This window comes from Antennarius striatus, chromosome 8 (genome assembly GCF_040054535.1).
Source record: "Antennarius striatus isolate MH-2024 chromosome 8, ASM4005453v1, whole genome shotgun sequence".
Taxonomy (NCBI): Eukaryota; Metazoa; Chordata; class Actinopteri; order Lophiiformes; family Antennariidae; genus Antennarius; species Antennarius striatus.
The window spans coordinates 23,109,084-23,122,878 of NC_090783.1; the positions used below are offsets into that span (position 1 = coordinate 23,109,084).

General features: G+C 38.0%; 3 protein-coding genes across 5 annotated transcripts in view; all 3 read left to right on the top strand.

Annotated features, from left to right (window-relative positions):
* LOC137599838 (phospholipid-transporting ATPase ABCA1-like) overlaps positions 1-4,870 on the top strand; it is a 30,987-nt gene extending 26,117 nt beyond the window's left edge. For all 3 annotated transcript variants that reach the window (XM_068321025.1, XM_068321026.1, XM_068321027.1), the window contains 7 exons: positions 60-166; positions 860-1,001; positions 1,109-1,243; positions 1,330-1,433; positions 1,770-1,862; positions 1,959-2,202; positions 2,295-4,870. In XM_068321025.1, coding sequence (XP_068177126.1) covers positions 60-166; positions 860-1,001; positions 1,109-1,243; positions 1,330-1,433; positions 1,770-1,862; positions 1,959-2,202; positions 2,295-2,438 — 969 coding nt within the window. In that variant the 3' untranslated portion in view covers positions 2,439-4,870. The remainder of the gene's footprint in view (positions 1-59; positions 167-859; positions 1,002-1,108; positions 1,244-1,329; positions 1,434-1,769; positions 1,863-1,958; positions 2,203-2,294) is intronic.
* A 146-nt stretch (positions 4,871-5,016) lies between these two features.
* spink4 (serine peptidase inhibitor, Kazal type 4) lies at positions 5,017-6,836 on the top strand. The gene is made up of 4 exons (XM_068321031.1): positions 5,017-5,145; positions 5,504-5,532; positions 5,698-5,810; positions 6,656-6,836. Exons 1-4 carry the CDS (start codon positions 5,091-5,093, stop codon positions 6,699-6,701), a joined length of 243 nt encoding a protein of 80 aa, XP_068177132.1. The 5' UTR covers positions 5,017-5,090; the 3' UTR covers positions 6,702-6,836.
* Positions 6,837-7,262: 426 nt separating this feature from the next.
* On the top strand, positions 7,263-13,638 carry stra6l (STRA6-like). The gene is made up of 18 exons (XM_068321028.1): positions 7,263-7,381; positions 7,691-7,763; positions 8,338-8,438; positions 8,630-8,760; positions 8,841-8,961; positions 9,041-9,086; positions 9,213-9,338; positions 9,528-9,601; positions 10,005-10,113; positions 10,248-10,401; positions 10,543-10,618; positions 10,746-10,827; positions 10,988-11,036; positions 11,579-11,696; positions 11,776-11,895; positions 12,148-12,311; positions 12,927-13,070; positions 13,397-13,638. Exons 1-18 carry the CDS (start codon positions 7,356-7,358, stop codon positions 13,621-13,623), a joined length of 1,941 nt encoding a protein of 646 aa, XP_068177129.1. The 5' UTR covers positions 7,263-7,355; the 3' UTR covers positions 13,624-13,638.
* The last annotated feature ends 157 nt before the right edge of the window (positions 13,639-13,795 follow it).

A 13,795-nucleotide genomic window follows, 5' to 3' on the forward strand; every position in this document is an offset into this window, starting at 1 on the left:
GTTTGTTGAGAAGTTTCAGTAAATGACTGTGTGTTTTCTCCTCCTCTCCTCTCTTGCAGTGCTTTGGATTACTGGGAGTGAATGGAGCAGGAAAAACCAGTACATTTAAAATGCTGACAGGAGACTCTGTGGTCACCAGTGGAGAGGCTTATCTGGCTGGCAAGAGGTGAGAGATCTTGAAATGTGAATAACGTCCAGTCATTTGTTGAAAGAAACGAAAAAGTCATATTCCTTACGTAAATGGAAAACTTAGATTAAACAGAATTTTGAATTCAGCTATTACCTGTCAATGGACATCTGGGTGTCTCTAAAAAAATCCTTCAGCCTAACAGCAAAATATTCAAATAAGTTCACTGTAAACACCAGGTTAAAGGTGTTAGTGTGCAGCCTGAAGAGATGCCAATGCAAACACATGAATACACTGCTGGGTGAGATCGATAAAAAACCACAATCTCTACTTCAGGATTAAAATTTTATCAGTTTTTAAAAAAAGGAGGTAAATAATACCTTTTCAAATCTGCTTGGGATCGTGGCTTCTGGGAATTTGATATCACCTATGAGCTGTAAGAGTTTCGTGTAGTACAGCTGTTTGTTTTTTTTACCTTCATAATTTCGACACTGCTTTACTGTGAAGCGCAGAAACTGTTATGAAGACCAAAATGCTTAAATATGCATCAACGTGGCCATAAAGTAAATAAATTAAATTAAAATTAAATATTTAAGGTGCTAAAAATGAAGGCTGAATAGACAAACCTGTCCCACTGACTTGTGGAAAATTATTCCATCAAGATATAATGCTCTGGAAATAAATAAAAAAAATTCTTTGACTTCAGTTAATTCTTTATTTTATTCTCTGTAGCGTAAACACCGAGATCGATGAGGTCCATCAGAACATGGGTTACTGTCCTCAGTTCGACGCCATCAACGACCTGCTGACTGGCAGAGAGCACCTAGAATTATATGCTATCCTGAGAGGAGTTCCTGAGAAGGAAGTCTGCGAGGTCAGCAGGAAACACACGCATGAACACACACATAAACAAACATACTATATGTAGGGGTGCTTGTACTCAGCTTTTTAGACATGACTTATAATTATATTGTCCACTAGGTGGCAGAATGGGGCATACGGAAGCTGGGCTTGGTCAAATACGTGGACAAGGCTGCTGGCAGCTACAGCGGAGGAAACATGAGGAAACTGTCCACCGCCATCGCTCTCATAGGAGGACCACCTGTAGTCTTTCTGGTCAGTTGAACATCTTATAGCATTCTTAAGTACATTTGAATGGTCAAACATAAAGGGTGACCTTAACAAATGTTTTCCCTTTACAGGATGAACCAACGACAGGCATGGACCCTAAAGCCCGTCGTGCTCTGTGGAACGCCATCCTGAGCATCATCAAAGAGGGACGATCTGTAGTCCTAACTTCTCACAGGTTAGACCGACCATCTCTTTAACATTTGTTAAGTTAATTTAACTATAATATTATTTTCCGCACTATAAGGCGCACCTAAAAGCCTTGCATTTTCTCAATTTCTTATAATCCAATGTGCCTTATATATGAATTTTTTTTTAAAAAGACCATTCATTGAAGATGAGTTCTCAGGTGCGTTTTATAATCCAGTGCGCTTTATGTAGGAAACTTTTGTTTAAAATAGTTCATTTGTTGAAGGTGCGCCTTATAGCTCGGAAAATACTGTATATATCCAAATACCTTTCATCATCCTAACCTCACTAAGCCATATTTGTTTGTTCCTGTGTTTCCTTGCAGCATGGAGGAGTGTGAGGCACTTTGCACCAGAATGGCCATCATGGTCAACGGCAGGTTCCGCTGTTTGGGCAGCGTGCAGCACCTCAAAAATAGGTATGAATGCAAATCGGAATAATTATGCAAGAAGCCTTTTACCGGAATATCACTTCCAACAAATCAAATGAAACTGTCTTCATTACGTCTGATCAGGTTCGGTGATGGATACACCATCATCCTGCGGGTGGCGGGCCCAGACCCAGACCTCCACCCAGTGATGGAGTTCATAGAGAGGGAGCTGCCCGGTAGCACGCTGAAGGAGAAGCATCGTAACATGCTGCAGTACCAGCTGCCCACCTCCCTCACCTCTCTAGCCCGCATCTTCTCCATGCTCTCAAAGAACAAGGAGCTGCTCAGCATAGAGGACTACTCCGTCTCCCAGACAACTTTAGACCAAGTAAGACAGCTTGAGCAAGAATTCTATCTGCAACTAATGTACCAGATTGTGACTTCAGGCTCATCCTTTCCTCATTTTTTCCCCTCCATCAGGTGTTTGTAAATTTTGCCAAGGACCAAAGCGATGAGGACCATTTGAAAGACGTCCATCTGAATAAGCGGGATGCTGTGGTAGTGGACATTTCCCAGCTTAACTCGTTCCTCTTGGACAGCAAGACCAGGGAGAGCTGCGTCTGATTCCACAACATACAGTCAGTGGGAGTTCACCCGCTCTGCCCCCCCAAAAACATATAAAGAATGGACCACAAACCAGTGTGTGTGTGTGGGGGGGTGAGGGACTGTATTCATATGTTTGTATTTGTATTTTTTTAGTCTTTTTTTTAATTGTTATCATTTCTCAGTGGACCTGCATTTCAGTGCACAGCCTGAAGAAATAGGCAGAGACTTGCAGGTATAATGACAAACACTGAAAACAATGAAAACTCAATGCAAATCAATGCAAGAAATATATAAATATATTTAAAATGAGGGGATATTCCTGTGAGGGCTGGGGACTTCACTAGATGGGAAGAAAGAGGGAAAAGAACACTTGAAACAACAGACAGAATTAAGATGCCGTGTCAGACTGGAGATCCTACAGCCCTACAACTCCACGGGCGTCCTTCCATCATCAAGGAAGAATGTGTAGGTTTTTAAATCCATGCTCTGAAAAGTAGTTAGCAGTTGTGTGCGTTCGTGCTACACTGTATCATGAAAACATAGCAGTGTAAAACAAAAAAAACAAGAAAGGACTTCAGATCATTCACTGCCAACTGCTTAAAGATGGACTGACTACTTTTATATGAGGGGGGTCAAACCTCTCATCAGCTCTTCATTACCAAGTGGATTTGTAATGTAAATGGTAAAAAAAAAGGATGGATTTACAACCCAGCTGATCTCAGTCACAAGCATGCAACCAGTCAATCTTTTTTCATTCTTACTAATTTGATTTTTTTTTAGGTAATTTCATTCTAAAGAAACAAAAGTAATCTTTATTTTCTTTTTTTTTATGGCTAATAATTTAATTGATTATATTTGTCATTCTTAGTGTCCTTGACATTGTCCAACTTTAGTGCCTGTACTGTATTGTGGTGGGAAGAGAAATCAGAGCACTCCATTTAAAAACAACAGCATACGTGGGCTGCCAAAGGAATGTATAAAAACAGATACCATCATGCACAAAGCACAAAAAAAACCTACTGTTTTGTGATTATAATTAATCAAACTTGACTGTTACTTTTTCATGTCTTTCGTTGTCGAAAACCTACAAAAAAAACAACTTGTGATTGCTTGATGTCTGCACATGACGCAGCCTGCTATACTGGCTTGTTTTTACTTGTGCTGCCCTCTTCAAAATGTACCGGAAACAAGAACGGAAGCGGGATTGACTTTTACCAGAACACTGAAGATTGTTGAGAAAAAATTTGTACTTAAGGGACATTGGAAATATAAACTGCATGCTTTCTACTGGGCCAAACATCTGGACTTGTCAGCACTTGAGCATGCCATCAAATCAGCTTGTAAAAGACTGGATGCAACAGAAACGTGCTGCAATGTTACCGCCGCACATTTATATGTGAAGTCTCAATCCAACTTCTGTTGTTTTTAAAAAAGTCTGTATGAGCAGATTAAACTGTGGCTCCCACACATGGGGGAGGACAGCTGATGGTAACTTACATGCTATAAAGTGGGTTTATACATGCCTCTTGAGTGGGGCATTGTGGGAGCGTTTAGGCCTGAGCCAATCATCATTGGTGTGGATATTATGTACAGTAGCAGCAGTATCTTTGTGATGTGGAGTATAAAAACAAAAAAAAATGTTACCAGTGGAGTGAGCGAATATTTGTGCCAAATGGAGCTAAATATGTATCTGATTCACCAGCATAATCTTGAAGAGGAAACTCTTCATTTGTTTGTCTTTTGAGTTTAGGTGTGTCTCCTTTGTTTTCATTCAGTCTTTCATTTTTTATTTTTTTTTATATTTATCTTCTGGTGATGTTGCCATATTTGAATATTTTTGTGTTTTGTTTATTCTCATTGAGCTACATCACTGAAGTTAACTGTAACGCCAGAAACCCAGTTTTAAATGTGAGGTGTTGATACTTCACACAGAATTTCTAAGAGCTCGCCCAAAAAAGCTCGAGTACACGGGGGACCATGCCAATTAGAGTTGTACTTGTAACGCTTTACAGGCCAAAAAAAAGTTCATTGCTCAATGAACGTACTGTCATTTCTGGTGCTCTGTGTCATATAAAAACCAAGTAAAGGGTTTTTTCCTTGTATCTCGGGGATCTAATCACTGCTGTGCGGCTTCAGATTTGCCCTTTTTTCTAAATACGAGCACTTTATTATAGACTTCATTGTCGTGTCAGAGATGTAGAAATTAAGCATTTGGGTATGACAAATTAAGACATTTCAAAAACACTTGTCTTCACTGAATATCGCAGATATCGTTCAGACAGAATGAAGCCGCGCCACTGCATGTGTTTGACACTTGAAGTGGAGATTTTGAGTGAAACAGTAAAGCAGAGATGGTAGTGGGAAGGGGAAAGTAAATGCAGGACATGATGGTGACTTTCCTCTACTTGTGCTCTAATATTATTGTTATTATTTGTTTACATTTTTAAGTATTAAACAGCTGTTCTGTTACTCATTGTGTATAGTTGCTCTTTGAATTCAGAAATAAAGAAGTACATTTGAAAAAAAAAAAGAGACTTTGGAACATTCATGTCTGACGTGTACAACTGACCATTCACTTGTTTGCACTCCCAGCCCCCACCTCACCCATCCCCCTACATAAACACACACAGACTCAAACTGATTGTGCATTTTCTGTTATTCATCACCAAAATGATGGCTGGACGAGCTGTTTTTCTGGGACTTCTGCTCATCTGTGTGATTTCAGGTAAAAAATAATAATAAAAATTGAAATTTCTGGTGGAGGGATGTGATAAATCAAGAATTGTATGCTGAATATACCAGAAAAAAAACACTAGTAAAATTGTTTAACTGAAGGGAAAAATAAAATTAGGAAATACTTTTTTCATAGATAATATTCGGTAAAATCACATGTTACTAATTAGATAATCCTGCCTTACAAGAGTTGATTGATTATTATAGGTGTCTAAAGGATCTGCTAAAAAAAAAACCCCCCAATATCTGTTATCAAAATGATGGGTCACTGTTGCATGATAACGCTTTCTGTTTATATATCATACAATATGTTTTATTTATGTTTTTTATGTTATGTGCTTCTTTTTTAGTTGCTGAGATCAATGGTCAAGTGAGGGAGGTAATGTATTTTAATTAGAGAAATGATATACTGTAAATGTAAGACGTGTACAAACCAAACGAGTATAAAATTTTTTTTTATTATTATTATTATTGTTAATAATTATACTAAGTAAGCTTCCTCTCACAAGATGAGATATATTTTGCTGTTTTTTTGTTCTGACAGCCTTCCTGTCCTGACTTGGCTGAGATTAACGCTTGCCCCATGAACCTGGCTCCGGTGTGCGGCACCGATGGAAATACCTACGATAACGAGTGCGCCCTGTGTGTCCACAAACAGTGAGTCCACGCAGCTGCTCCACTCACAGCTTTCACGCTCAAAGGAATATGAATAATGTCGCCCTCTGGTGGTGAAATAGTAGAACAGCTACTGACCACAGCATCAAATTCTAATGTGTGAAAGTTTTCCAGGTTACTGTCACTTGGTCTTCAATGGCGTTCATTAATTAATGGAAATGTCATTGAGAACGTTTCGCGGTAGAAGACAGGATTTGTCAGCTCAAAAAAAGATCCTAAAGCAACGTAATATGAGTAATAAAGTGATAAATAAAAGACATTTTAATAAGTTGAATCTTGCTATAGAAATAGGGAGGCAACGAAACTATGAGAAGCATGCAGGGTTCAGTAATAAATAGGTCATCTACAGAAAGAAGCTGTCAGTGATATACAGAAAAAAAAATAGGAAGGAATACTTCCATTAAAAGTAAGACGCATAAGCAGAAAATATGAACTGACAGCTAAATAAGAGAGAGAGCAGAGGAAGTGAGACGTACTGACCACAAAGCACGAAAACTAAAACTAAAAACAAGTGACATGTTAGGGAAACTACAAAGTATAATATCTATCATTTTTTATTGAAATATCAAAAATGGCAGTACCTTTGTTATACATGCTTTTGAGTTGCGCACTTACATTATGCTAAATACTTCAGTGTTAGCACGGTTAAATCTATCATTTTATTTTATTTGATGCTGCGTTTGAGTGACTGCAATTACAACTTTCTTCCATATTTAAAGACAATTACTGTATATGTATGATGTGTGACTGTTTTTTTTTATTATCAAAATGTATCCTGCATAAGCAATAAAAGAACAACTGACAGCCATGCTGTGATCTCTCTGCAGGCGGGTCAAGATGGTGATTTTAATAGCCAAGGATGGACACTGCTGAACTGCACCTGGGATGATGTCTCTGCTGCCCACAACAGTCAAAATCTGATTGTCAGCACATGGATTAGTTGGATCCCAACTGTCCAAAATGTTTGTGCTTTTGAAATAAATAAGAAATATCATCAGCAGTAAACAACTGTCTAGTGTCTCCTTTTGTTCTCTGATAAAATCTCGCCAAACCTTCTGCTTCTTCTTATCCTTAAAGGAACATCTAACAAATATGTGAATTTTGATACAGTTGCCTAATTTTTAAAACATGCTGTTTTTGTAATGTGGACACAAGAGGAGGTGAATGATCGCTTGGTTGTCTCTGCTGAGAGGCAAATATTTGCACTCCTTATACTGAGTAACATAATTGATCAATAAAGGTAGGTGGGCATGTGTCGTGCGTGTGTGTGTGTGTGTGTGTGTGTGTGTGTGTGTGTGTGTGTGTGTGTGTGTGTGTGTGTGTGTGTGTGTGTGTGTGTGTGTGTGTGTGTGTGTGTGTGAAGGGCATAAAAAATCCCAGAGAGATAAAGTATGGAATCCTGCGGTCAAACATCAATGTGTGAGTCACATGGTTGCAACCAGGAAACAGAAGTGCTATCAGTCTAGTCATTTCCTCAGTCCCCTGCTCCAGAGAAGAAACAACACTTTGAATGAACACCTATTAACAATGACTGGAGTTCCAGGAGAACAGGTGTAAGTATGAACTGTCAATATTCTGCTGGAATCATGTTGCTGCAATGCAATATGTTGCTATCAGCCGTAAGTCTGCAGTTATAGATTAACAGCCTGATTGTAGCAAGTTTTGCTGAAGACAGAACAGCAATAAAGTTAAAACCAAGCTTATTGCTGCTTTATACAGTGGCTTTCACTGATCATTTCAGTCCATTTCAGTGATGTCAGTTTACTTTCATTTTGTTCCCTCCTTGTTTTGAACCTTTAAAATTCACGCCGGTTGTATCAAATGTACGTTAGATCTTGTGTATGTTGTCATTGCTTCTCCAGGGTCCCTACAGTTCAGGACTGTCAGAATGAAATTTCGGTGGACCTCTTCCTACATTTTTCACTCATACCAGCGGTGAGTGGTCTATCTGTGTGACCCACATAGTAGAAAATAGAAAGAAGCACTTCAAAACCATGGATCTCTAGAACATTGAGGCAAAACAATTTTTAGATTTTGAGTGTTTCAGGTAATAAAGAGGGAACAGGTCACAAAACAATAACTTTGTATTTATCCACTCACACCTGTAGAAATGGAAAGATTAAAGGTAAAGTTGTGTTAACATCTTATCCAGTCAGTGCTGGGTTTTGTGAGATGTCGCTTACACTGCAGAGCAACTGTGGAGTCATTAAAGGTTACAATGAATGAGTCTAAGGCATCTGGCTGAGGGGAGAAGATGGTGCTCTCAGTAAAAGGACATGGATGGCTCTATTGAATTTTAAGGATACAATTAAAGAAAACACTATTTTGGATAGATGGGTGTTTACTTTTAAAAGATATGTGAAAGGATGGTGAGGAAAAAAATAAATATCATAAATAAGAAAGACACACCCTTTTTTAAGTGACTTCTTCATTTATTTCCTCTTTTATTCCGTTGCATTTATGCAAACAAGCACATCTAAATGTGTAAATATATTCTATTGTCTTCCAGGTATTGATCACAGGTGTGCTGTCATTCCTCCAGAAAAGAAACAAGACACTGGCTATTGATCACAGACTGCCTTTTCTGGGAAGACGTTTTGCCATTGTTGTGTAAGGCAATTAGAAAGTATCGAAAACTTAAACATCTGCAAAAAATAGCAAAAATCAGAATCAGAAGAAAAATGTATATATATGCTGTGTGTAGCAAAAATAAAACACTAGAGTCAAATATTTGTCAGATGCCTCAAAATATAATGAAGTCCTCCTTGAATGAGTGATGTTTTGTTGCTATGGTGACCCAGACCTTTAGACACCATCGGCAGCCTCAGTAACCGCTGGTCCTACGGTTTTGCATACGGTTCTGTGTCCTTCTCCGTCCTGCTACTCTTCTCTGAAACATACATCCCCTTTACTGTTCCATCCTGGGCAAGAGGTATTCAGATTCTATACTCACACGTGTTCATCCAACATATAGAAATGAATATTCTAACAGATGCTGATTATTATCCTCAGCTATCGTGTATCTAGTTGGAGCTTTAGAGGTGGGCCTGGTGTATTTCCCCTTCTTTGCCTGTCTGTCCACACCTTTCAGAACACATGGAGCCGTGTTGGGAATACTCTACTCTCTGGCTTGGTAAACATCCATTCATATTATATTCATCCATCTAGTAAATTATATGAAAATCTTTATGAAGTCTCCCTGATTGTCATAGGATAACTACTATGGTCTGGGATACTTTCACCTGTCCTGCTGGTAAGGTAAGCACCGCACACGTTTCTGTGTGGCCTGTGAGGTTTCAGTCCAAACCAGAATAGAGTACAGAAAAATTAATTTATGAGGAGTTTGATCAATGCCTGATGATTTTTGTATGTGTGATTTTAAAGATTCTGGGTAAATACCAGAAAATAATTGTCCAGTGGCCCTGCATCCTCGCCCTCATCTTCCTCTTGGGGCGATACATCTACATGCTGGTTAAAGATGTTCGAATACATCTACAGCTGGAAGTGGAGGTCAGCATGTTTAATGTGCTGTGGTGAAACCATTGACATTTGGGATTTTATTTATCATATCAAGATTGTGTGTATTGTCTTTTTTGTTTCACAAAAACAAATTTGGGAGTGTACCTTACGAGAAATGTAGCCTAAGGGGATTTTTTTAAATTAGATTTTTATATTAGTATTGATTGAATCTTCTGTTAGGAGCCAGGAGAGCTGATTGACCAGCACCAGGTGCAGCATGTTAGGAGCTTGCTGAAGAATACACCTGCAAACAGGTAGAACACACACACGCTCATACACATGTACACTAAAGCCACTTTAAAGTATTTCTTGTGCAGCTTCCAGTGATTTTCATTTCCGTTGCATATACGGGGAACCACTTTAAAAAACAAATCTATAAATAATTAGGAGCAGCTCAAAGCAAAGTTCATGTAAATAAAATCCATTTTCAGCATTTAGCATTAATTGGACTAAAATATTGAAAACTGATTTGAAACTGGGGTGTCAGTGGAGATGTATTCAATTTACAGAATCTTTTTATCATCATTTCAGTAGGAAGAGACTTCATGGGCTTTTTTCAGGACAGTATTGTTAGAATAAAACATTCAGATTCAAGTCACGTGGATGATGTCACACCGTAACCACACAGATAGTTTGAGCCTCATGTCTGTACTCCAGAAAGGCCCTCAGCTGGTTCCAGAGAAGAGTCTATGAATCGGACCCCTGCTTCAAGTTCCCCAACAGGATCATCGGCACAGCCGTTATTTCCCTAATAGGCCTTTATACGGTACAACGGCATATGTCTTACATTATTATTATATTATTACATTATATTATATTATTACACATTCAGATATGACACAAACAGGTTGTCTGTTTTTTGTGCTGAAGGTATTAATCTGACCTTTATCATTTCTCCAGATGACCCTGGCAGACTACAGTCTCAGTAATATGGCTTTTGACCAAGCAGAGGGTTGGAAGAATACCCTCAAAGATGTGGTTATTTCCTGTAACCAGTCTGAAGTTCTGGGAGCCATGATCCCACCATTAGAAGAATTAATTGAAGTGGCAAGAAGTGAGTATCACCAGAGGTCATTGTCATCTCAACCTTTATACCCAATGGGAATGTATTTCTGGATCCAACATAAATCCAAACCAACATCATGTAAACACAATAAAGTATTAAAAGTGATTGAAAATATTTGTTTTATTTCAGCATCTTGGCTAGCTACCACCATATTTGCTAGTCTCAACTCTGTTGCGTACTCCTTCCACATATTGGTGTGTTACAGGTAATAAATCTAATGAAATGCTTTCAAAGTTTTGAGCAAGTTTGAGCAAGAATGTTTAGATGAGTTAATGGTTTGTCAAAAAAAAAAAAAAAACATCTTAACTTGACGTGTTCTACTGTCACCATAGAAAACATCTGAAAAGACTATGGAAAGGGCAGAAAGGGTTTCTTCCTGAGAAGTTCCACAACCCCAGTTCAGCTGTCAGCGTAGTAAGCAGCACACACACATTCTCCCACACACACACATTCAGCAGATCTCCAATCCAATTTCAGCTCGGCACAAAATACTCAAAATAAGCGTTTCTGTGTTAGTCGTCATCAACAGACTTTGTAAATGTGTAAAACATGTTTTCTTGTGTCATTTTCACAGGCTTCCATCACAAGATACTCTGGTTGGCAAATTGCATTTACACTGTGGGGTAAGTCATTTGTCCACAGATATAATACATCAAATTTTGATGGTGATCTGGATTGATTTGGATCCAGAATTGGTTTGAAAAATTCTTTACTATTTTTTTAATAGTTTTTTGCGTCATGGATAATGTCCGCAGACATGATCACAGAAGTTATATCACACGTTTAGGTTTGATCGGAATCCAAGTACGTAATAATCCAAATTTGGTGATCCAAAATACAAAAAAAAAAAATTTTTTTGGAGGATGATTCAACTTATGATGACACAATCAAATGTCTTTGGTAATTTTTCTTTTTTTGTGGTAAATGTGTCCTATCATGAGTGGCAAACTATCTTGAAACTCTTGCTTACAGGTGTGATGATATAATGGAGAAGTTGTCTTGGTTACACTCTCTCAATGTTGTCAGTCATCACACAGAAAAGAGACATTTATAAAGAAAATAGCAATGAAAGTGTTTCCAAATGTGTCTAAAATAGAAGCTCAAATATAGCGAGATGCATTTTGCAATTAGTCAAATATAATTTATTTTTTCATTTTCCTTTCAGGATACCTGATTGTCCATTTTGTCTACTTCCTGTTTGCCCTATTTTTTGCTTATGTTCTGGTCCTTCCTATAAAAAATGGGAAAACACTGGTAATGCTCAGCAACCTGGGAATTATACTGTAAGGCTGTCTTCTTTGTGGCTGTAGATTTATGATGGATTGTCAGACAGACTAATGAGCCAGTTTTTCATGTTCCTAGTCTGACCATTGGTCTGGTGATTGCCCTGGTGATTCTCCAGGTAGGTCTGGTTCATATCTTCTTCCTTCAGGACAAAGTTTCCCCAACTGATAAACACAAACCTCTGGCTCTCAACAACAGGTGGGTTCATTTCAATATGGCTATTATATAAAGGTCAAAGTGTTTCAGTGATAAAGGCCAAATGTGATATTGAAGCCATAAAACACAAAACTTAGTGGATGGTGCAATGTAGCAATAAATACAGAATGCATGTCTGTGTTTCACTGCGTGGAATTTTCCCCAAATACTGTATTCATATGGCAAAATGTTATATCAAAGTGAAAGCAAACATTCACGTCATATGAAATCATTTTTTCTCCTTATCTTTCTCAGGAAGGCTTTCCACTGCTTCAACTACTTCTTTTTTTTCTACAATGTGGTAATGGGGATCAGCAACTGCATACTGAGGTTGCTGTTCAGCATAGTGACAGGAACATGGCTGGTTTCCCGCATAGACCGGACCATTATGCAGAGAGGGTATGAATCCATGGATGCTGGTAGGTCCATCTTCCAACTAGGATTTTTTTGTGAGAGAAAAAGCATTGTGTAGTTTTAAGGAGTTAATGCGTTGACCACCATTAAACTTCACAGCCCAGTGTTGTTGTTTATACATTTAAAAGGAGAAAAAAGACAAAAATTTTTTTATGATAATTAAAATTTGAAGAAGTTGTCCCTATAAATGTGATTTTATTTATCACAGTTTTCACATGATTTTTATTGATCCTTAAGTTCCATTTTGAATACTGGACAATTGTTAGCCTGCTCGTACCCACATGTTCCAGCAGGTGGCGGTATTGTTACGCACATGAGAGACCTCAGTCTGTGAAAGAATCCTTACTGTAATGGATGTATATTATAAACAAGCAATAAATAATCGTGCAAGGTTTTTTTCTGGAAAATTGTTTCTTTTAGACAGAGTACTTCAAATAAATGTGTTAATATGAAAAACCTTATTTCTTCTTGGTGGCAGGAGGTCATTTAAAGATTTCACCCAAATGAATAAATAAATTCAGAGCTGCTGTATTTCATTTCCTCATATAAATTGATAAGAAATGCAGTGGTATTTCTCATTCATGGGGAGTGGACATAATAGCATGCTTTCCGTGTTTCAGGCTACAGCACTTGGGTGGGGATGATCTTCGCAGATCACTATCATAACAATCCAGTCATGGTGTGTTTCTGCCAGCTGCTGGTATCAAACACACAAGAGAGACACACTGCAGCTTTGTACTTTACATTCAGCAGTGCACCATCTGGTCAGTGGTTTTTAGCTTTGATTCTTGAAGCACTGTAGCTTTTTTTTTCTATAGATCTGTCTGCTATCTAAAAGGAGGATCAATTTAGAAGAAAATTGGTATTTTCTTCTAATATGATTCATAAAATGCTCAGTTAAGAATTTATACAAACTACAATTGAAACAAATGAAAGTATAAATGAATGAAAATGCATATCAATTCTGAACTTATTCTTAAAATGCACTTTTTTCATTTATAGTGATTGATTCTGAGAGTTTTTATCTTTTGCACAGTATATATTTGTTCCTTCATTATTGTTTTATTTCAAGTTTGATCTTATTTTGCAGTGAGCAACCCAGCCAGGAGACGCTGGAAGTTGTTTTATACCTTACTAAGGAACCCTCATTTGATCCCGCTCAGAAAGCACCACCTCTCTTCCTCAGCATCATCTCCACTGACAGCATCACCTCCACAGACAGTGTTCCAGGCTTGGGTCATGGCCTCTCAAAAACAGACTCAAGAAGTATCACAGTCACTACCAGACACTGATGTCACAGCAGAAGAAGACTGTTAAATAAGCTTTAGCATTGATTTTTACATTGTCCGAACTTTACTTCCAAACTGTAGAGGAGTGGAACATTTTTTGTTGTTTATAAAACACATGACCAACATTTCCATTCAGATAACAAGACAAAAGCTTGGATATTTTTGTGGGTTTTTTTTGGTTTTTGTTGTTTTTTGTTTTG

Bases quoted from the DNA above. Each gene is read 5' to 3' on its own strand.
- spink4 (XM_068321031.1), top strand. From the start codon at position 5,091: ATGATGGCTGGACGAGCTGTTTTTCTGGGACTTCTGCTCATCTGTGTG. The intron at 5,533-5,697 runs GTAATGTATTTT...TTGTTCTGACAG, and splicing joins TCAATGGTCAAGTGAGGGAG to CCTTCCTGTCCTGACTTGGC. The intron at 5,811-6,655 runs GTGAGTCCACGC...ATCTCTCTGCAG, and splicing joins GCCCTGTGTGTCCACAAACA to GCGGGTCAAGATGGTGATTT.
- stra6l (XM_068321028.1), top strand. From the start codon at position 7,356: ATGACTGGAGTTCCAGGAGAACAGGT. The intron at 8,962-9,040 runs GTAAACATCCAT...TGATTGTCATAG, and splicing joins ATACTCTACTCTCTGGCTTG to GATAACTACTATGGTCTGGG. The intron at 10,114-10,247 runs GTACAACGGCAT...TCATTTCTCCAG, and splicing joins CCCTAATAGGCCTTTATACG to ATGACCCTGGCAGACTACAG.